Source organism: Talpa occidentalis, unplaced genomic scaffold (assembly GCF_014898055.3).
Source record: "Talpa occidentalis isolate TD23 unplaced genomic scaffold, MPIMG_talOcc4v2.1 talOcc4.6, whole genome shotgun sequence".
NCBI lineage: Eukaryota > Metazoa > Chordata > Mammalia > Eulipotyphla > Talpidae > Talpa > Talpa occidentalis.
Genome location: NW_023604972.1, coordinates 28,253,347 through 28,276,930, shown reverse-complemented (window position 1 = coordinate 28,276,930; position 23,584 = coordinate 28,253,347). Strand labels below are relative to the sequence as shown.

The following is a 23,584-nucleotide window of genomic DNA, read 5'->3' as shown; positions in this document are numbered from 1 at the left end:
CTGGTCTCATTGTCTTAGCAATTCTGTAATCAGTTCTTTTGTTTTCAACAGCTTTGTGGTGTGTGTGGGGGGTGGGGAGGGGTCAGGGAGGGGGGTGCTGTGCAATCGGTCTGGTCCATGGGAGGCACTTAGCAAATGTCTGTTAATTTGTTGAATCAACTCTGAAGGAACATTTCTCCCAATTCCTGTAAAATCAACTTAGAGACAGCACATCAAGTCTCATAGCATCTGATATTCTAAGTATCAGGAGACATCAGTATAACATTTTTCCATCAAATATATTTCTTAGACATTACAATCAACGCTGGATAGCTGACCCGTCCTTAAGGGTATCTACAGCAGACTCCTCTTTGCTTAGCGAAAGAACTCTAGAAATGGAGGCATGGGTTGCAGGCAGTGGCCCAGTCAGCTTCTTGTGTCCAATAGCTCACAATAATCCATGAATTCCACTTATACCATCACAGAGCAATGCTATGGGACTGTCCAGTCCCCCCATTTCAAGAAGAACATCTATCAGATGGACAAGAGAACCCGTTCTAGGGTCCTCCATAATCCAAGTAGCTTAGCTCAGAGTGTGACCTTCAAATATTTAGATCTGACAATAGTCATTTTAATAAAACTAATGTAGACATTGAACATACAGGACTGAAGAAGCAATTAAGAATTGCCTAAGACTGAGATAAGCACTGTCAATACTCCTACGTATTTCTTCTAAGACTTTATGTACAATAGGAGTATTTTTATATAAATAGAATCATGCCACATACTGAAGATCATATTCTGTTTTTCACATGACATAATATCAAGAACATTTTCTCATGTTATTAAGTTTTTTTCTAAAACATTTTTATGTTTTATCCAGTGGATAAATACACCACAATAGAAGCTGCCATTTTCCTTTCGTTGGCCATTTATAAAGCTTTCATCAATAAGTGGAAGAATTTCTTCGTCAATTAATCTCTTAATACATCTCTGATTACTTCCTTAAAACAGATTCTTAGAAGTACAACTACTGTAGCAAGAGATAAAAGCATTTTAAAGATTCATTATTCATGGTCAACTTCTTTCCTGAAAAGTTATATAACCAAGCCTTCATTTCCTTCAAAATCTTGCCAAAAGTCTCACCTTATGAACCTTACTGGAGATAATTTCCTTCCAAAAATCTTTTCGAAATGAATGATGAAAATAGTACCTGTTTTGAATTTCATTTAAAAGATTAAATTTGTTCCAGTTTATTAGATGTCAGTGACTATTTTTATTTTTTTTTAAAGATTTATATATTTATGCATACAAGAGCTAGGGTACAGGCCAGAAGTGTGGGGGGTGAGAGGATTCACTAGAGACAGAGTGGGGAACATAACAGGCAGATTGACCAAAGTACACTGCTGAAGGGAGCAGCGGGCAAGTCAGGAGAGGTCTCCTGAGCCATATGGGTAGCGCCCTGGACGGCCGGGGATGGAACTTACGCAGCAGAGGTGGCAGACAGTTTCATAGGTTGAGCCTTAACCCCTTGAGCAACCAGGGAGGCCCAACCAGTGACTGTTTTTAAAAGGAGACCTACTCTGAATTTTTGCTCTAAAGACATTAGAATGACTTTATTGCTTCTCTCTTACTACAGAGAAGTTTCTGGAGGGAAAGAAAATATCTCTTCAAATTTCACTTATTGCTTTTATTTTTAATTTAGTATCTATTTTTATTTTACTTCCTTTTAATTTTTGATTTCTTACCGTATCATTTTTAAGTAGGTAACTATGGCTTACAACATAGTGTATCATTTGGGGGTATAAATAAATTCACACCTTTTCAGATTATAGCACCACATCCACAAACAGAGCACCCATAATCCTCCACCATATTACACTGAGCTCCCTTTCCCCCTTCTTTTCTTTTTTTTTTTCTTTTTTTTTTCTTTTTTTTTTTCCTAGAGGCATGTTTTTATTTATTTATTTGTTTGTTTGTTTGTTTATACATGCACTGGGTACAGTCAGAAGTGCGGGAGGGTGAGCGAATTCACCAGAGCCAGAGCGGGGGGCAGAGCAGGCAGAAGGACCGAAGTACACTGCTGAGGGGAGCAGCGGGCGGCAGGAGAGGTCTGCGCACCATGTGGGACCCTCCTCTGATGGCCGGGGAGCAGCCAGGGATCGAACCGGTGCTGCAGAGGCCACGGGCAGTTTCGCAGCCCAGCGCTCAACCGCTGCGCCACTGGGGAGGCCCTCCCCCTTCTTTTCTTCCTCACTCTCTACAGTCAGAGTTCTACAGTCAGATTTCTAAGGTTTGCTTTGGTTTAATATTTCTGTTCCTTTGTTCTGTTTGTCCATATTCTACATATGAGTATAATAATCTGGTATTTGTCTTTCTCCTTCTGACTTATTTTGCATAACATAACCCACTGCAGTCCCATCCATGTTGTCACAAGTGGCAAAATTTCATCATCTTTAAATAGTCAAGTAGTACGCCACTGTGTATATATACCACATCTTAATCCACTTACCTGTCCTTGGGCACTTAGGTTGTTTCCATAACTTGGCTATTGTAAATAATGCTACCATGAACATAGGGATGCATGTAGTCCTTCAAATTAGTCTTTTTGCATCTTTCAGGTAGATACCTCAGAGTAGGACTGCTAGATTATAAGGCAGAGCAATTTTTGAATTTTGAGAATATTCCAAACTATTTTCCAGAGGGGCTGGGCCAATGTACATTCTTACCAGCAGTGTACAAAATTTCCTTTCCTCTACACTCTCGCCAAAACTTGTTTTTGGTCTTTTTTTTATGCAGGCTATTCTCACAACAGTGTGGTGGTAATTTAGTTCCTGTTTTTTAAGTAGGGTATATATTTTAAAATTTACTAAAATTACATTTTAAAATGTCATACATTTAAAATCCAAAATTTTAAAATTAGAGTCCCTCTAGTCCATCACCCCCCTAGGTCCCTTTAGTGAAGGCAACCAAGGTTAGCATTTTTGTCTGCATCCTTCCAGGTATAATCTATGCATAGAAAGCAATATCGACATGTATGCATTTCCCCCTTCTGGAATATCAGTGGTGACATGACACACACTGTTATCACTATGACTTTTTACCTTAACTGTTCCATCATAACTGTATTTTGCTTGTTTGAGACAGAGTCCTTGCAAATAATATCACCCAAATCTTCATCTAAGACACCAAGGAAAACTTACCAGTAATTGAATATACCAATGATAGGTCTAATAACTAACATTAATTTCAGTAAATCAAATTTTTCATATAATAAAATTATATCACACAGTATAGGACACTTGGATCCAATCAACAGATTTAGTACAGTCTGGTCTTTTTAAATACAACCTTGGTGTTACTAATTGAACTGTAATCAAAATGTAAAGCTCCTTTTTATTTTTAACGATTTATTTTTATTTATGCATACAGCAGCTGGGATGTAGGTCAGAGATGTGGGAGAAAAGGGTGAGAGGATTCACCAGAGACAAAGTGGGGAGCAGGACAGGTGGATTGAACTGAAATACACTGCTGAGGGGAGCAGTAGGTGAGACAGGAGAGGTCTGCTGCACCATATGGGTTAGCTCCCTGCCCAGTGATCAAACCCACGCTGCAGTGACTGCTGATAGCTTCATACTGCCGAGACTTAACCCCTTGCACCACTATGGAGGCCCCTAAAGCTCGTTTATATGTGCATTTATGAAATTCTATTGCTCACTGCCCAAATTAATTCATACTGAGACCCAGCTGAGACTGCAAACTAACTGTACAATAAAAAAAAAACTCTTTCTACATTCTTCTTGGTGACATGGTTTCCAGAGATAAATCAAAGTGACAAGCAGGCCCCACATTTAGATAATGAAGTATGAGCTCCAACTTCCTTCAGGTGAGCAGGAGAGGGAAGGAAGCTCTGAGTTATGGCTCTGCTTTCCTCTCTACTGCAAATAGCCTATTAAAGCCTTAAATCTGCTTGACCCTGGGGTCTATTAAAATACTATTTAACACTTCACATAGACAGCAAAACTAGATTAGATTTCACTCTAAAGGCAATGACCTTACTTACCTGGGAAAATAGGTGTAAGAGTAACATCGTAATTTCACTCCTTTTCTGTCCTTTAACAGTTTATGTTTCTGTGGACCTCAGTTTTCCCACGTTTAAAATGAAACTGCTAATTACCTGGCCAGCAAGCATTTTGCTTATATTGCATGAGAAAGGGCATGATATAAATCCTGAATAAACTTTCAGTGTTCTGAAAAATTTGAAACAAACTGTTTCAAATTTATCCCAACTATAACCTCAGCATTAACTAAGTTATCCTGCTGCAAGGAATCTCATGAGGCATCTCTTTGATGAGAAGAAAGGTCACTCCTATATTCACGCAACTTCCACAGACCCCATGTGAATGTTGGATGGAAAAGACACTATCAAGCAAGCAGAGCGCAATGTGATTTCAATAGTTGACTCAGGGCCTCCCTGGTGGCACAGCGGTTAAGTGTCAGCACTATCAAGCTATCGCCAGCCACTGCAGCCTAGGTTCGATCCCCAGCCAGGGAGCTACCCACATGGCACAGTAGATCTCTCCTGTCTTGCCCGCTGCTCCCCTCAGCAGTGTATTTCAGTCAGTCTGCCTGTTCTGCTCCCGACTCTGTCTCTGGTGAGTCCTCTCACCCTCCACATCTCTGGCCTACACCCCAGCTATTGCATGCATAAATAAAATCAATCTTAAAAAAAATAGTTGACTCACATGGCCCTAGGAGGATGAGGATGTGGCCGACCCCACTAACTGAACAGCCTCCATGCAAGGGTGATGGCATGTAGGGTGTGCAAAAATTCCTTATGATGCTGTTCAACCCACATCTTCTATCATCAATACACATCGTCCCACAAACCCACACACAGCAACTAGCATGACACTTTGAGTCACCTGCTTAATTATTATGTATAAGGATATCTCTCCTCATAGAAACCAAACAGTATTTATTCTGTCGCAGGAGTTGAGGATTTTTTTTTTTTAATTTAACACTGTAATTGATTCTTACCATTTTTACCTTTTAAGAGGAAAGGAGAAAATGACTTAATTCAGTCATAGGAAAATAGGGAGATTGCTCTTGAGCTATGACAGGCTTCAACAGTATTCTGTGACCCTAAAGGATATGACTGAAAGGACATGAATAAGCAAACATGGACCCCAAAGCTGGGTACAGGGTTACATTTAAACTGTTACATGTCAAAGAGAAAAGGACATTGAGCTTCATTAGGAGTTCCAAAGGAAGGCATTCTTGAAAACCAGAGAGGCAAAGAATCTTGGAGACGGGAAGAAATCTGGCAACGTGGTGCTGTATAACCCTCCCTCTCCCCAGGCCTTCCATAAAATCACCACTGACACACATGCCTTGTTTGGGAGATGGGGAAGAATATGCCAACATAGGACAGAAGGAGACAGCTAAAGAAGGACAGAGAAAATGAAGTAGGAAGGTACAGGAGTCACTGGTAGCCACTGAGTTGCATTGCTGCAGCTGATTATAATAATTCAGTTGGTAACAGCAAATATTTGTACAGCTGCCTTGGCCGTCTGCTTCCAGTGTAGGTACACATGTTTGTGAGTAAATAGGACAATCACACTGAATGACTGGCACATCTGCAGGTAAACTCCACATACCTGTAACCCACCAGATTAAACTGCAAGCAGGAAACCATGAACAAGTTGAAAGCATTAGTCCACTTGCTAAGCCAAGCAGAATTGCACCTCTGTAAAAAGAGAACGCGCTGTAAGACATCTGACATTATTAATATGTTACCCCAAATACAGAACAGAAATATATATCTCCTACTTCTAGGTACTTCCAAGAGACGATGTAAGTGTGAAATAACCAATGAGATAAAGGGAGCCCACTGAGAACTAAAGTTATATACATTCACAAAATGGAAGTAATAGCAACTCTAAAATGAAATTGCTGGGGAGAAAGAAATGATAGGCCCAAAATGGATTTGCTAATGCTAAGTTTATCAAGACTTAATACCTAATTTGACTATAGTTTCAATCCCCCCTTCCCAAGGAATGTAGTCGTAGCTGGTCAGTGTGGAACCTTCTGGTCAGTGTGGAACCAACCAATGAGGTTGGTTATCTTTTCCATTCCCCAAAGGAAGATGACGTAACCTGCCACATAGGCATTACCTCTTCCCCATAGGTAGCCTAAAGTATTTTCTTTTCATTAATGACTTCCTGGTGTTACTTTTGCACACCTTTCCCTTTCTGTGGCCCCATGGAGCGCACTTCTGCTTGCCAGGTGGGATGCACCTGATTCATGAATCATTTGATAATGTCAATTTGATCTTGACATTGACTTGGTTGGATTTTTGTAGTCTTTCATGGTGAATATAGACAGGAATTGAGCTTTCTCAGACTATTAAATTACAGTCCATAGACTCCAAGTGACATTTTAAATGAACTGGCCAAGGAGAAGAAAAAGTCATTGGAAATAGCTTCTACTTTAACTGACCTCTTGTCTTTCTTTTTTTTTCTTCAAAGCTGTTTTTATCTACAGTGTCTGCCTTCCTGGCACTGGTGTCTATCTGATCAATAATTGATTATTTTGTGTCGTTTTTTTTTTTAAACAACCACAAACTATTTCATTCTTTGGCTACTTTGGCAAAAACTTGGAAGTGGCGGCCTCCCTGGTGGCACAAGGTGTTAAGATGCAGACTATGAAGCTATCTGACGAGATCGGGCGCGTTCAGGGTGGTATGGCCGTAGACCAGACTATGAAGCTATCTGCAGCCACTGCAGCATGAGTTCGATCCCAACCAGGGAGCTACCCACATGGCGCAGCAGACCTCTCCTGACTCGCCCACTGCTCCCCTCAGCAGTGTATTTCAGTGGATCTGCCTGTTCTGTTCCCCGCTCTGTCTTTGGTGAATCCTCTCACCACCACCCCCACACACCTCTGGCCTGTACCCCAGCTCTTATATGCATAGATAAATAAATCTTAAAAAAAAAAAAAACTTGGAAGTGGAGGAAAATACAAGTTAACTATATACCTCCAAAGAAATTCTAGCTCCAACATGCATTCAAGTAAGCAGTCATATATAAATGAAGCTAAAAGCAGCACAACCTTTCCAGGCACTGTGCTGAGGTTTTTACATGTATTATTAACTTACTCAATCCTCACAAGTCTGTAAGGTCTGAAGAGAGACCTTTAGGAGAAAATAGTGAGAGCCTGGAATGCAGAGAGTGAGGACTCCACTAAGGCAGATGTGGCTGAGACAACAGAGAAAGAGATCCATTTTAGAGAAGTAACAGAACTGACTGGCTTGAATGGCCAATAAGATGCCCAAATTGAAGAAGACACAAATTCTAGAATGACGCTTGATTTCTGGCTTGGGTGATGGAGTGGATAGGCAGAGTGAACCATGGCATGGAGAAAGAATATATCTGGGGACTGGTAGTCCAGACTTGGACATGCTGAGGCTGAGACACCTGGGGGATATGCCCGGACATGTATTGAGGAAAGACCCTGAAGGTAGCTACATGTTTCCAGACGTAGGAATTTTAGCTCTTTAAGAGAAATACAAATATCTGAGGTGATGTTTCAAGGTTTCCTCATTATTTTTGCATGCAAGAAAAGAGGTAGCAGGAAGAGTAGAGTGAGGACCAAGCACAAGGATCCTTAAAGCCAAGATTGTTAACTCCATGGGTGTCCCGTGGTTGGAGCAACTCCCAAAGTATCAGAGGATTCAGAGACCTCCCTCGACTCTCTCCTTTGATGAAAATAGAGATCTATGCCCAGGCTGCCATCCCAGTCGCTCTCATCAAGACAGTCTCAGGTCATTCTTTCAAATGTCCATAACTCTAAGGGGGGGGGGGCTGGAGAAAATGACGTGGGAAGGCCATGACTTCTGTGCCACTTGCAATGGTTTTCCACATGAGGATTTCTGAGAGTGCACTTGTAGGAACTCCTGGAACCTCACAAACTGTGCACGAAACTCAGTCCTCCCTTGTCTACTTTTTACCAATTCTGCACTGGAGTAAATATGCTTCTAGCTTCTTCATCTGCATGGAACACAATAATTTCATGCAATGTTACTGATATCTAGGGCTAGTGGAATATGAAATAACAGGCTAGCACAGATCTACCGGCTGGACAAAGGCGATATTTTTCCTCCAACCGTATTAGTCAATTTCTTGACAGCTTCCAAACCCAAACTCACCCAAATGGATTAGGATCTGGTCCTGGGTGGGGATGCCCACTCACTGCCCATCTGGAAACAAGAGATACCTCTCCAAAAATCCAGTGGGTGAGGAACATAAGATTGCCAAAGGCAGCTCCTACCAACAGCCAGTTTGGTCTAGCAGCCTTCCTTTTGGCGGTGTCACCAGTCTTTTTCCCCTCAGGTTTACTGCACTCACCATCTGGAATAATAACGGAAAAGGGTCAGTTACATAGAAATTTACCCTCCATATATAACAGACTTTAGGCAAGTAACAAATGGTAGCTGACTTTGAGCTTTAGAAGGGGATGATGACACAGGCAACCACAATTCAAAGGAGAAAATATTGAGAGTTAGTTGGTGGGAGGGAATATTTCAAGGGGGCTAGATCAGGAAAGGTTTAGGGAAAACAGGACATTCGGGAATTTGACAAGCAAAAATGTAGAAAGTTATTTACTTCATGTGAAATCAATGGTATAGGCAAAAATATATGTAGGCAACACAAATGGTTTGTTCAGGGAACAAATGCAGTTCAACTTGAATGGAACATTCCCGGGACACCAGGCTGCTTCCCCCCAAAGGAACAGGGCTCTCATGGAACCCTGTGTCCCTAAGGTAACAAGAGTGCATTCACCGAGCAGTTATCTTCACAACTCTAGGAGGTCTGTCTATTATTAATCCAATTTTATAGATTAAAACTGAGGCCAAGGGCCTCCCCGGTGGCGCAGCGGTTGAACGTTGGGTTGCGAAGCTGCCCGCGGCCTCTGCGGCGCCGGTTCGATCCCCGGCTGCTCCCCGGCCACCAGAGGAGGGTCCCACATGGCGCGCAGACCTCTCCTGCCGCCCGCTGCTCCCCTCAGCAGTGTGCTTCGGTCCTTCTGCCTGCTCTGCTCCCCGCTCTGGCTCTGGTGAATTCTCTCACCCTCCCGCGCTTCTGACTGTACCCAGTGCATGCATAAACAAAACAAACAAACAAACAAACAAACAAATAAATAAATAAAACATGCCTCTATAAAAAAAAAAAAAAAAAAAAAACTGAGGCCAAGAGAGAACATGTAACTTGGCCAAGATCATACAGCTGGTAAAGAAAAACTGGAGTTGGAGCTCAGTCAGTCTACTATAGCACCAGTATATTTAACTGTTATGCTTCATGGGATTATTGCACCAAGAGGTTTCAAGTCATTACATCCATGATTTTACACAGAAAAACGTTATAAGCAGAGAAAATACAGGCAGGAGAATTTTTTGTAGGAATGGAGAGCCTGTGGGCATAAGATTTGTGACACTGGGAAGACCCTCTGCAGGATAAGAGGAAGCTGGGTTCTGCCTGTAGGGCTGGCACCCTAGTTCACAGAGAGGAGGATAGTCAGTCTGCCAATAAAGGAGTCAGAGGACGGAGGAATAAAGCTGAAAATAATGGGGATGAGGGAGAAGGTAGTGAAGGTAGAGGAGGTCAGGGCCTAGAGGCTAAGCAGACAGCCTTTAGAAAAGACAGTTCCCTAAACTGCACTTGCTGACTTGTAAGCTGTGTACTATGGCAGTGACGCCTCCCTCAAGATCCAGAAAATTTTCAATAAAACTACAAAAATTTCCTGGTATGACCAGATATCCAGGGGGAAGCTGGTGAGGAGTCTTGTATTTTGTCAATGAGGACACAGGCCCAGAACAGGACACAGGCCCAGAACAGAAAGGCACTGACAATTGGGTCATATAAATTTAAAACAGAGGCGAGAAAGAACAAAACTCTAGTCAGGAAAAGTAAATGATACCCTGAAGTTTAGATCCTTATCAGGCTGTACCTGTGAAAATTGCTGCCTGAGTTTCCACCTCTAAATGTTGGTGTTTTCAAAAACATAAAACATAGACTGGGGCACTAACAGAGTTCTATAGGCTCTAACAAAGAATCATGTCACTTGACGAACTTATTTGCATGATTTCCCCTTATTCTCACTACCCTGGTTTCACGCCAATTGGGGCCAGAGGGAGATTGTACAAGCACTTTGTTCACAGACAGCCAAAACCCTCTACACTTCCATTAACCTGTGAGATTTCCCCTTGCATTTACAAAAGAACAGTGACTCACTGAAAGCCACACAATAAGCCAGGAGCAAGTTAATTAGACTCTTGTAACCTTCTCCCTTTTTTTCAGAAGGATCCGGAGTTAGCCCATGAAGCGAACATCCAAGCTGGGTGTGTGCCTGGGAGAAAGTCAGCTCTAGAGAGCGGCAGGTGAATTAGAAGAGGGTGTGAATAGGCAAGCTTTCCTTTCTTCTCAAGTTTCAGATTTGGGGTTTAAGTATTTTCAGACACCTAGAGTCGGTGCAGGATTGGGGATTGGGGAACCCAGTTAGTTTCCAAGCCCTAGCTCACAAATAACTTCCCACCGTGTTAGTGATATCCTGAGGTCATGCAGAGGTAGAGGGATGAAGGATCCCACCCTGGAAGGCCTGTCCAGAGCAAAGGAGGAGGAGGACAGAGTAGAAAGCCAGCTGGGCAGATGTGGCCTGGTCTTCCTCTACCCCTCCTCAGTGATACAAGCCAGAGATGTCCCCTTTTTTCTCACCCTCTGTACTGGCAAGGAAAAGGTGCCTTCTGTTTGGATAACAGTCCACTGACTGCATGTGAATGGTTACTGCTTCGGAGGGGAAAACAGATTGAAATGGAGGTGTAGTACAAAAAGACTTTTTATCTTTTTAATATGTCCTACATTCTGATAAGATAAACTATTCGAGAAAATCCCTAAAGAAAGTGAACATACACTTACCTGTGCAAATGCGATCAAGTGTAGCAATGGCACTTAAGGTCAGTATCACTCTGTTGGACATCTGATAACTCCAGATTGGGTTTAGTGACGTGTACCATATCCGGAGAACAACAAGAAGAATCTGTCCTAAAATGAATCCCCAGATTCTGAGGTATCTGTAAGTACAAAAGTACTTTTAAAGCCTTCTTATGGGGTTTCAATGTACTGTGTCCACATCGTGAATTTCCCAGCTTGACCGAATGAGTGAGTGTATGAAAGAGTCTTGCTGGTAATTCGCAGTAATGGGCATGACGTAGCCTTTCTATAACCCTTACCTAAACAACTTGTTATAATTTCTTAATTCTCAAAACATGATTAAAACAGCAAGGATTCACATCCTGGTTTTGTGAAGAGGTGTGGGGGAAAAATGGAGGTGGAGACTTCTAGAAAGCCAGATGTAAGATGAATATCATAACTTGGAACTCTTGATCTCAACTTCCCCTTTCATAACTGATTAAACTTGTTTGTGTATAGGTGCATAAGCTATGAGGCATACCTTTGTAACCCACTTCCTGTCCACCATGTCACAGCTTGTACTATCAGCGAGGAAGACACACCAAACGCAAGGACCACTAGCCGAAGTTCGGCACTTCGAGCCTGAAAGGAGGCTATGCCACCTGCAAAAAAATAAGGAGAACTAAGCATTTCTGGTAATCATGCATTGGTACTCAATGATCTGCATTTGACAAAGGCTGTTTCTGTTTCCGAGTTTAAACTCAGGATGACAGAGTTAAAAATACAGTAATTGTGTGTATATAAATCATTTTTAAATTTTTCATTGATATCATTTATAACCTAAAATTCACCATGTTAAAGCATATCATTCAAAGAGTTTTAATATATTCACAAAGTTGTGCAACTATTACCACTAATTCCAGAATATTTTCATCACCCCAAGAAGAAACCCATACCCATTAGCCATTCCTCCTCTCTGCCCATGCCTTGGCAATCAATGATCTACTCTCTGTCTCTAGATTTTTCCTATTCTGGACATTCATAGAAATGGAATCATGCAGCATATGGTCTTCTGTGACTAGTTTCTTTCACTTATATCATATTTTCTAGGTTCATCATGGTATAGTATCATGTATATGCATGTATATCATGTATCAGTACTTCATTCCTATTTATGGTTAAAAATATTTCATTTCCTGGATCTACCACATTTTGTTTATCTACACATCAGTTGATGGGCATTTGGGTTGTTTCTATTTTTTTTACTATTATGAAAAATGCTGCTATGGACACTTGTGCCTGAGGCCTTGTGTGAATGTATATTTTCATTTTTTGGGGGGGTGTGCATATACCAAGGAGTAGAGTTGTTACATCATGTGATAACTGTTCAAAAACGTGAGTAACTGCCAAACTATTTTCCAAAGTGGTCACACCATTTTACATTCCCACAGTAAGGTCTGAGGACTCCAGTTTCTCCATATCCTCACAACACTTGTTAATGTCTATCTTTTGAGAGTAACAGTTTTACTGGGTCAAAGTCTTTAAGGTCAACTAAATCAATGGGAGTATGAACTAGTTTAATGGTTCATTAACCTAAATATCTGAGGTGCCAGAGGTGAGATAGCATGTAATACACAGATCTCTGTAGTTATGTAAGAATGCCTCAGGACATTTGAAAAACCAAGCTGTTCCATCCCTTAAGAAGCATCAGAAGGGAGTTTAAAGGCAAAGCATGACTTATTTCAACCTCTGTTTAGCATCAGCAAAACTCATGGTCACTTGAAAAAGTGTTTGGCAGAAACTGGCTTCTTCATTCTCAATTCTGGCCTCTTTACCCTCAACTCTGTGTCACTTTCCCACCTATTCCCCTTTCTCAAACATAGTTCCATCTCTGCCCAAAAAAGAGGGTTTTCACAGAGGAAGAAGGTGAAAGGGGAGTAAAAAGAGGTATCCCAAATGCTACATCCACCCCAAATGTCGTTAATATCACATTCCTTTACAGCCACCAGAAGTTGCTGAGCCAGATGACTGTGCCACTAACTGCTCAGTTGGTGACACTATAAATTTGATGGCATAGCACAGGTGATGCTGAACAAAGGCAACAAAAATGTGCCACTGATGACATCACTTCCTCAAAAGCCAAATGGGGAGTATGATGGGAAAATGCAATGCCCAAGCCATAGTAATTCATAGATGGGTAATGCAAGCCAACAGCAGTTGGAGCTAGCATCATTTCTATTCATTCTCGAGCAGAAAATTTCGTGATCACTGAATATATCTTTCCATCCTTATGGATTCCATCTGTGTAAAGGGTGCATTTTCAGCGGCATACGCCGCTGTTCTTTCTGAACCCAGCTTTTTAAAAACCAGAGCTCTATATCCTTGTGGGAGCCACAGAGTTCTTTGCATTCACCATGTTCTGTCTTCTTCAGAGACAGACACACAGAAAAGCAGAAGGCAATTTCCTAGTCATTCCTGTCACTGTTTCTGAAGAAAGTCAAATGACTGTTTCCAGACAGAAGAAATATACAGTATGGTTCATGAACAAATGTCATTCAGAAAACTCAGAGGAACCAATGCATTACAGCAGAAGGGCAAGATCACCAAATTTTCAGTTACAGACTCAAACACGCAGGAATTGGTGTGTTGTTCCTGCTAACTGCTCTGCTAACTTCAAACTCTTCTTCTACAGCTCCTTGCAGGCAATGTTGTGGCTGGTTTGATCTTCTATCCAGATCACTGAAACTTTTCCATATCAACAATAAGGCTGTTTGACTTTCTTATTCATGTGTTCATTGGGGTAGCACTTTCAATTTCCTTCAATAACTTTTCCTTGATATTCACAACTTGGTTAGCTGGTTCAAGAGGCCCAGCTTTCATCCTGTCTCAGATTGTGACATGCTTTCCTTACTAAGCTTAAGCATTTCTAACTTTTGAGATGTATGGCCCCTTGGTGGTGCAGCAGTTGAGCGCTGGGTTGCGAAGCTGCCCGCAGCCTCTGCAGCGCCGGTTCGATCCCCGGCCACCTGCGAGGGTCCCATGGCGCACAGACCTCTCCTGCCGCCCACTGCTCCCCTCAGCAGTGTACTTCGTCTGTCTGCCTGTTCTGCTCTCTGCTCTGGTGAATTCTCTCACCCTCCCGTGCTTCTGACTGTACCCAGTGCTTGTATAAATAAATAAATAAATCTTTAAAAAATAAATAAAGTAAGAGATGTAGGGCTCTTCCTTTCACTTGAGCATTTAGAGGTCATTATATGACTATGAACTGGCTGAATATTGTGTCTTGGGGAATAGGGAGGTGAGAGGAGAGGGACAGAGGTGGAGAACAGCTGGTCAGTATTGTAGTCAAAGCACACACACTGCATAGATGAAGCGCACTCTATGTGGATGTGGTTTGTGGCGCTTCAAAACAATGACAATAGTACTAACAAAGATCACAGATCATCATAACAGATATAATAATGATGAAGACGTTTGAAATATTGTAAAAATTACCAAATGTGACACAGACAAGAATGAGCACCTACTCTTGGAAAAATGGCTCTTAAAGTCTTGATGGATGTAGGATTTGTGAAAAATGCAATATGCCTGAAGTTCAACAAAGTGAAGTACAATAAAACAAGACATTCCAGTATTGCTACAATGCTTACATAACTTTATATTTTTAACATTTTACACACATGTGGGCATATCTGTAAGACACACTCCTAGATGTGGAATTGCTTGGTGAAAGGTTATGTATACATTTGCAATTTTGATAAAAAATATTCTCAGCAGGGGCCTCCCCGGTGGCACAGCGGTTGAGCGCTGGGTTGCGAAGTTCCCCTCGGCCTCTGCAGCGCCGGTTCAATCCCCGGCTGCTCCCCAGCCACTGGAGGAGGGTCCTGCATGGCGCACACTCTCCAGCTGCCCGCTGCTCCCCTCAGCAGTGTACTTCGGTCCTTCTGCCTGCTCTGCTCCCTGCTCTGGCTCTGGTGAATTCTCTCACCGTCCTGCGCTTCTGACTGTACCCAGTGCTTGTATAAACAAACAAACAAATAAATAAATAAAATACGTGCCTCTTTAAAAAAAAAAAATATTCTCAGCAGACATTGTGCCTCTTTATATCTGCACCAGGAATATATGAGTGCCTGCACTTTCACCCTCACAATAGTGCTTTGCCAATCTGCCGTGAAACAATATATAAATAGATGTATGTATAATTTGAATTTTATGCACTTTTGCATATATTTTAAGAAATAATTATATTTCCTTTCTAGTAAGTGGATCATAACATTTGCCCCCTTTGCTACTGAGTGGTTAGTCTTATTCAAACTATTCATTTGTAAAAAACCATGTATCAGGGAAATTAGCTCTTGGACTAAAAGAATTGCAAATGAATTTTCTAGTTTGTTATTTGTAGCATTTGTCATGTCTACTTTTCCATTTTTTACATATTTATGTATAAAACCATTTTTAATGTTTTTTAGTTTTATATCATGGAGGGGGAAAAAGGACACAATATGTTAAAGAGATGACATTTTCTCCATATTATCCTTTACCTCCTCATTTCAGTGATTTCAGGTTTTTTCAATCTGGCAGAAAAGATAGAAATTTAAAATACACTGACTCTCAGTCTATCCTTCCAATTTTATTTTATTTTATTTTACTTTAAAGATTTATTTATTTATTTATTCATACAAACACTGGGTACAGTCAGAAGCGCGCGGAGGGAGGGTGAGAGAATTCACCAGAGCCAGAGCGGGGAACAGAGAGGTCTGCGTGGCCGGACCGGGCAGCTTTGCAACCCAGCACTCAACCGCTGCGCCACCTGGGAGGCCCTATCCTTTCAATTTTACAAAACTCTCCTAAGATAGTAGTAGGAGAAAGAGAATTTTTTTTTTATATTCAATCAGTTAGCATTCAAAAAAAAAAAGTCTACAAAATTTCACTTGATTTTTAACTGGAAAAAAAAAATCTTCAAGAAACACTTTCAATGGGGCGTCACTTGTGGTGAAAGGGGTTAAGTCTCAGCAGAGCTATCACCAGCCACTGCAGCAGGAGTTCCATCCCCAGCCAGGGAGCTGACCCACAAGGCACAGGAGACCTCTCCTGTCTCTCCCACTGCTCCCCTCAGCAGTGCATTTCAGTAGGTTCCCCAGTTCTGCTCTCCACTCTGTGCCTGGTGAATCCTCTCACACATAAACCCCACACCTCTGGTCTACACCCCAGCTCTTGTATGCCCAAATAAGTAAATCTTAAAAGAAAAGAAAAAAACACTTTCAAATCTCACCAACAGTTATGATCCGCAGCAGGGTGAGCATCCACTTCTTGTTCACCAGTTTCCAGAAAGGAGTGACTGTTAGGAAGATGGGAGAAAGAAATGCTACACCGAAAACTTCAAGCCCAGTGAGCTCCAGAGTTTGCAGAGGAAAGTAGTAGATCATTGGTCCCAGGCCATGGCAGAGAGACAAAGAAACATACCCTAAGGGAGAAAAAATAAACATTTTAAGAGAGACAAAGTGTCAGTTTCATCTTTGCTTCAAACAGTGAGCCTATGCCTCCAGGCCAAGGGCCACCTTCTCCCAACTCTGGCCTTACCTGGGCCCCCAGACAGAACTACTTCCTTCTGGGTCAGGCCCAGGCTGAGAATGGCTTCCTGCTTTGCAACTTCCTCCCAATCCTTTGTTTCACCCTTTACCTTATTCATAACCCTGGAGGAATAGGAGTCCTTTTACTAAATAAAGCCTCTTCATTGGGACCATCTAGGTTGACTGGGGCTTCCTGGGAGGAAGCCTGATTGGTAAAATTCCTCTCCGGCCATACTATAGCCACAGGCAGGTTAGTTAGCCAACATTTTCTTCTGAGTACACTGTTTTAAGAACAACCCTAGAAGGCAGTGTGTGCATGCTGGGGTGGATGTGTGGGATGGTAATAGAATACCCACATCTGAAGTTAGTTTCACCTCTACCAACTACTGTGTAATCTTCTACAATAATGATAATTAACACTAATGGGCACTTGCCAATATTAAGCTCTATGTTAAGTATGGGGATCATCTCTTATTCCTCATACATAGAATCCCAGGTCCTAGGAGGCTGACCGTATTTCTACTCCTCTCTTAAAAATGCGAAAAGGGCCTCCTTGGTGGTGCAAGGGGTTAAGCACAGCACTGTGAAGCTGTCCACAGCCTCTGCAGCACAAGTTTGATGCCTGGCCAGCCAGGGAGCTAACCAATGGTGTAGCAGACCTCTCCTGTTTTGCCCGCTGCTCCCCTCTACAGTGTATTTCAGCCAGTCTGCCTGTTCTGTTCCCCACTCTGTCTCTGGTGAAGCCTGTCACCCCACCCCCACCCCTGCACCTCTGGCCTATATCCCAGTTCTAGTATGCATAAATAAACAAATAAATCTTTTTAAAAAATGCAAAAAAGGAACAAGACAAGGAGCAAACAAGGAAAATTCCCAAGAATAGACTCAGAAAGTGAAGTCATTGTCTATGGTCATAAAGGTAGAATTAACTTAAACCCAGGTAGAGTGGTTCCACTAAGTTTAGTAACTTCCACCCAAGTTATTTCTCAGTCTCCTGTTCTCAATCAGCAAAAATCACTTTACAGAGTTGTTTGGAGTACATGACATCAAGCACACGGAGAACCTGGCATCCTGGGTACTTGCTGAATGTATGTAATTTTACAGAGGCTGAGCCAGGAAAATGGGACCTCCTGAGCATTGTCAACTTCCAGAAAATATATTGTTCACAGAGATGCCCCTTCCACGCTCGTTCCTAATAAACCACGAGAGTCTAGCAATCCTCCCAAACATTTGTGTGTACGTTTTCATCGTACAGCTCCCACTGACACCAACAATTGGTCTTGGACGTTTTTCTAAAGCAGCTGAGCAACGGGCCTCCCTGGTGGTGCAAGGGGTTAAAGCACCTCACTATGAAGCATGCCAAAGCCTCGGCAGCATGAGTTCGATCCCCGGCCGGCCGGCTGGCCAGGGACCAACACACATGACGAGGCAGACCTCTCCTATCTCGCCTACTGCTCCCCTCAGCAGTGTACTTCGGTCAATCTACCTGTTCTGTTCCCCGCTCTGTCTCTGGTGAATCCTCTCACCCCCCGCATCTCTGGCCTGCACCCCAGTTCTTGTATGCATAAATAAATATTTTTTTTTAATAGAGGCATGATTTATTTATTTATTAATTTATTTGTTTGTTTGTTTATACAAGCACTGGGTACAGTCAGAAGCGCGGGAGGATGAGAGAATTCACCAGAGCCAGAGCAGGGAGCAGAGCAGGCAGAAGGACAGAAGTGCACTGCTGAGGGGAGCAGCGGGCGGCAGGAGAGGTCTGCGCGCCATGTGGGACCCTCCTCCTGTGGCCGGGGAGCAGCCAGGGATCGAACCGGCGCCGCAGAGGCCGCGGGCAGCTTCGCAACCCAGCGCTCAACCGCTGCGCCACCGGGGAGGCCCTAAATAAATAAATCTTAAAATAAATAAATAAAGCTGCTGAGCGAGCATAAAGGACTCGAGTTTAAAGCTTTCCGTCAAAAGCCCAAAAGGGCAAACATCCCCAAAACCACCTGTGCCCCGCCAAGGCCGGGGGTGGCAGCTCCAGCACAGCGAGCGCACCTGCACCCGGAGAAGACGGCGCTCCTCTCCTTCTGAAGTTAAATTTCAGTACTGAATTTTACTAAGTTAAACGTAAAGATCACGGGAGTGAGGGGGCTCGAGGGCGGTGTGGCCGCGCGAGTCCGCAGCCGTCACGTGGAGAACTCGCGCCCCTCGAGCGCACCCCAATGCGGAGTGGGGGCTCCCGCGGCACCCCCTCCTGCAGGCGCCCGGCTGACTCCTGAGCTGCGGAACCTCAATCTAGGTCTTTTCTTTTTACCTTCGGTAGCAAAAGGTCCCAAGAGGCGATAAGCATCTCTATTCTGGGCGCTGATGGCGCTTTTCTACCTCCCAGAGCTCAGCACGCCAGGCCGATCCGGCCGAGCGCCGCGGCTCCGGGCAGGGCCACCGGCCCCAGGCACCCGAGAGCGCGCGGCGCGGGCGGCCTCAGCTTACCCAGGAGGGTCTCCAGGAGGATTTCTCTCCACAGGGAGGGCATGGCTGCTGCAGCGGCGCTTTCCAGGAAAGTGGCGCGCGCGCACCCTGTGCCCCGCGCCAGCCGCCGGGTCCTCCCGGGTCTGCGTCGGCGCCCGGATCCCCTCACCCCGGTCGCAACCCGCGCGCTGAACCGACGAGAGGGTGCGGCCACCGCCGCTCCGCCTCCGCCCCACCACACCCAGCCCAGCCGGCCCCGGCCCGGCGCCGCCCGTGCGCGCTCCCCAGCCGCCGCCGGCACCCGGGTCCCCGCGCCCCCTTAGCGCCCTGCGGCGGCCCGAGCCTCGGCGCAGCCCCGCGCGGGCTGCCGCTGCAGGGGACAGGCATCCCGGCGCGGGGACTTGGCACTCGGACCCCGCCTCCGGGTAAAAGGCAGCCCCGAGGATGGATGCTGCCAGCGCAGAAGAGGGGACAAGCGCGACTTTGGGTTGGTGATGCTCAGATCTGAGCAAGGCTGGCAGGGGTGCGTGGAGAGAAGGCGCGAGGGAAGGCTAAGGACGCAGATCTCCGAGCCTGAACTGTGCGCAAAGACCCGCAAGCCAGGCTGTGCCGCCCTAGGCGCGGCGGCGTGGGGCGAGCAGCACCTTGGCGTTGCTGAAGACCTAAGCAGTGTTCCGAGGTTGGTTGGCTCCGCGGAGAGCCCTCTGGCAAAGCTGCTCCTCGTCTTTGGTAATAAGCAAACTGAGTTCTGGGAGGGTGGTCGAAAATTCCAGACTATAGGATTTTCTGTGACTTGTAGAAACATCGCAACATTTACTCAGAAGAGAAAGCAGCTAGTAAGAATGAAAATCTTGCCCCCCCTCCCCGCCCCAGTTTATGAATCATCATCTCTGAGAGTGCCCATCCCTAAGAAGGTGAGAGATGCTCTAACCAACAATGGAGGGAGTGAATCGGGCCAGTTATTTCTTGTTCAAATAGTATCACACCTCAGGAGGCATTGAGTTTATTTTTAGCTCCATCTCAAAACAATTCATTTTAATACACTTTAATTTTTAAGAAGAGTTATCATTGATCACTTTTGAAAAGTCTGCTGTGGAATTAAACAGTAACCATGGGTTGCCAAAAAAAAAAAAAAAGTGTAAGAATCAGGTAAGAGCAATTACTGCTGCAAGTCCATACTGGTTTTGAGTAGAGTTCCAAATCACTCACTTATACTGGAAGTCGCAAGGATAAACATTATCGAAAGTTCAGAAACAGCCGAAGTAAAACCCATGAATCATCAAGGTAATAATAAGTAAAAGTTTGTTGCACACATATGAGAAAGGCAGTGTGCAAACCAGGAGCACTGAAATCAAAACATGGGACAGAACTCCCATGAATATTGCTATAAAGGACCTTAGCAGGCAAGGGCTGCTTATTTTTCACAGTGATTATTACACTAAAATTTTCTGAAATTATAGGAAATTGATCTGTAGTTACTTCATATCAACCTTTGAAACAGTTTAAGTTTTACTTGTGATCTCTGGGGATATAAACAAAAAATTGTCCAGGTCAAGTTAGTCTAAGGTGAATTAAACTTTGCTTGTATGACTAAACTGATTTTATCAACTCAGAGAATTTTCAAGTCTTTGTTTTCATTGTAACAACTCATAGATCAATGGAATAGAGTTGAAAGTCATAAATAAACTCTTTCATTTAGGGTCAAATTACTTTCAACAGGTTTGCCAAGACAAGGACATGGAGGAAGAATAGTTTTTTCAACAAATAGGGAAAAGACAACTGAATATTCACCTGAGAAAGAACAAAGTAAGACTCCATCTCACACCATAAACAGAAATTAACTCAAGATGCACCAGACCTAAATGTAAAGTGTAAAACTATAAAACTTTTAGAAGGACACATAGGAGTAAATCTTCGTGATCATCAGTTCGGCAATGGATTCTTTGATTCAAAATCAAAGTCATAAATGAAAAAAGAAATAAAGGATATCTTGGATTTCATTAAAATTAAAAGCTTTTGTGCTTGGTAGGATACTACTAAGTTAAAAGGCTATGCACAGAATGGGAGAAAATATCTTTAAATCATATGTCTAGTATATCCAGAATATACTTTTTAAATTATTGTAACTCACTTATAAAAAGAAAAATGACCCAGTTTAAAGATAAACAAAGGCTTTGATAAACATTTCTCCAAAGAAGATGGGCAAATAGCCAATAAGCACAGAAAAGATGGTCAATGTCATTTCATAGGGAAATGCAAATCAAAACCACAATTTCCTTCCTCTTTGTCCATGTCTATTTTCCATGCACCCACTTGAAGAGCATCTAATCTGTGTTGTGTGTGCCAAGTAGGTGTCCTGTAAAGCTTATTCTTTTTCAAAATCAAGTGCTAGGGAAAACTTGACTTCTACTAAGAATGCAGTGATTTCTGTGTGTTTTCTCTTCCACTCAGATCTCAATGTTTGGTCTTAGTGTTTTGTTTCTTTTTGACAGTGTTGTAAGAGCTAACTGTGGTAAGAGCTAACTGATAGGGAGTCTGGGAAATACACAGTGGCTGTGAGCTCAAAAGAAAGACAGCAAGTTTTGGTAAAAAGTTGTCCATCTCTGCTATAAAACCTACTTCATAACATAGTATTGTATTGAAATTTAAATAAAGTACTAAGGCACCCAGCACATGCATATGGTATTCACATCATTGGGTGAATGGTAACTTTTATTTTTTATGTGTCCCCATCCCCATAAGGCTCTGCATTTTGTTTGGCAATTACATCAATAACCTCTCCATCTTGAGATCATTTTAATTCTCTTCTCCAAGTCATTCTGATTCTTTTTTCCAATTGCAGAGACAGTATACTGGAGGGCAGCAAGATGGGGTGGGGCAATTTCATCAGAGGTCTTTTTCCCTTCTTCTTCTACAAACGTAATGTTTTAGCAGTGTTTGTATTACATTTTTCTGTTTTACCATTTTGTCCCTCTGTGGCACTATGTGGGAAAGTTTATCATGATTCTTGCTCTTTTTCCATGTATCTTTTAAGTTTGATTTATTGTTTGTATAGCCAATATGAAAATTAAGTCTTGGGCAAAGGAAAAGGACTCACAGAAGCAGAAGGCAGCACATCAAAGAGAAATGCTGTGAAGGTATCCAATGGTCTGTCCTGTCGACTTACATAGCTCAACAGGAATCGCTCTCTGGAAGCCTGGACCTTTCCTTGGGGTGGCCAGCAGATGTGTGACCAAACACATTTCCTCATGATAAAATATTTTATCTCCTATGTTCTTCCCTCTCTCATGCACAAATTATGCTTTACAAAGATAACAAATTTATGGTAAGTATGTTACATTGTCTGGAAATTAACATATGCCCATGAAAATGATGCCTGTGAATTCTTTGTTTCTGTCCTGTGCTTGTCTCAAATGCATCTCCTCTTCTAAGAAAGCCCCACATATCTCAACACTTCATAAAGCAAAGCCTAACTAATGGAAATGCAAATCAAAACTACCATGAGATACCATCTTACACCAGTGAGAATGGCACATATTAAAAAAACTAGCAACAACAAATGTTGGTGAGGCTGTGGAGAAAAAGGAACTCTCCTGCACTGTTGGTGGGAGTGCAAACTGGTCCAACCACTATGGAGAGCTGTGTGGAGATTTCTGGACCTACTAAACATAGAGCTTCCATATGATCCAGCAATTCCACTCCTAGGTATCTACCCAAAGGACACAGAAACATCAATTCCAAAGAACACCTGCACCCCTATGTTTATAGCAGCACTGTTTACAATAGCTAAGCTTTGGAAACAACCCAAATGCCCAAAAATAGATGACTGGCTCAAGAAGATGTGGTACATATACACCATGGAATATTACTCAGCATTCAAAAAAGATAAACACATGCAATTTGCAGCAACATGGATGGCACTGGAAGGGATCATGCTCAGCGAAATAAGCCAGAAAGAAAAAGAAAAATACTGGATGGTCTCACTCATAGCAGGAATCTAGAAAACTTAAATAAGGTGTCCGGGCCAGCCGGGCAGATCAACGGGGTACCCGGGGGAGGAAGCAGGGGCTTGGTATGGGACAGGGGTACGCGAGGAGTGGAGACAAAGCCAGGATCATCGCCAGTCTCATTTATTCAGGAATGTGTACAATGTTATATAGGGTTCAGAGGAGGAGGTCTCTCATTATCTCTAGCAAGGAGAGACCACCAATGCAAACAAGCCACAGTAGCAAGCAGGGGGAAAGGATCAGTCGTCACAATAGGAAACTTGAAACCTTCACTTGAGCTAACATTCAGTACCTGCTTCAGGCAAGAACCCGGATGTTCAGGTCTGGGCCTCAGGTCTGGGCCCCGACAGAGCCTCCTTTTCTATTATTTCTAATGAGAGAGCGAAAAGACAAAAACCCTCGGGGACTGCGCCAAAAACCCTCGGGGACTGCGCCTGTCTTAGGTCGTCAGGAGTCACAGACGTGTGGCGATTTAGCACCTCAAGCCATTTTGAGTCTGCCCCCGATCTTACCCGTCATTGGCTGACCAGTCCATCGCACAGGGGAAGGGAGTCTTATTTCTTCAGACTGAGTGTAAGTCTGAGTAAGAGCCTCCCTTATCTCGCATCTC

General features: G+C 43.2%; 1 protein-coding gene across 1 annotated transcript in view; it reads right to left on the bottom strand.

Annotated features, from left to right (window-relative positions):
• CWH43 (cell wall biogenesis 43 C-terminal homolog) overlaps positions 1-19,031 on the bottom strand; it is a 54,251-nt gene extending 35,220 nt beyond the window's left edge. Inside the window, exons 1-6 of the mRNA XM_037529420.1 lie at positions 18,989-19,031; positions 16,219-16,410; positions 11,488-11,608; positions 10,953-11,107; positions 8,189-8,390; positions 5,640-5,728 (exon numbers count right to left, since the gene is read on the bottom strand). Coding sequence (XP_037385317.1) covers positions 5,640-5,728; positions 8,189-8,390; positions 10,953-11,107; positions 11,488-11,608; positions 16,219-16,410; positions 18,989-19,031 — 802 coding nt within the window. The remainder of the gene's footprint in view (positions 1-5,639; positions 5,729-8,188; positions 8,391-10,952; positions 11,108-11,487; positions 11,609-16,218; positions 16,411-18,988) is intronic.
• Positions 19,032-23,584: the final 4,553 nt, after the last annotated feature.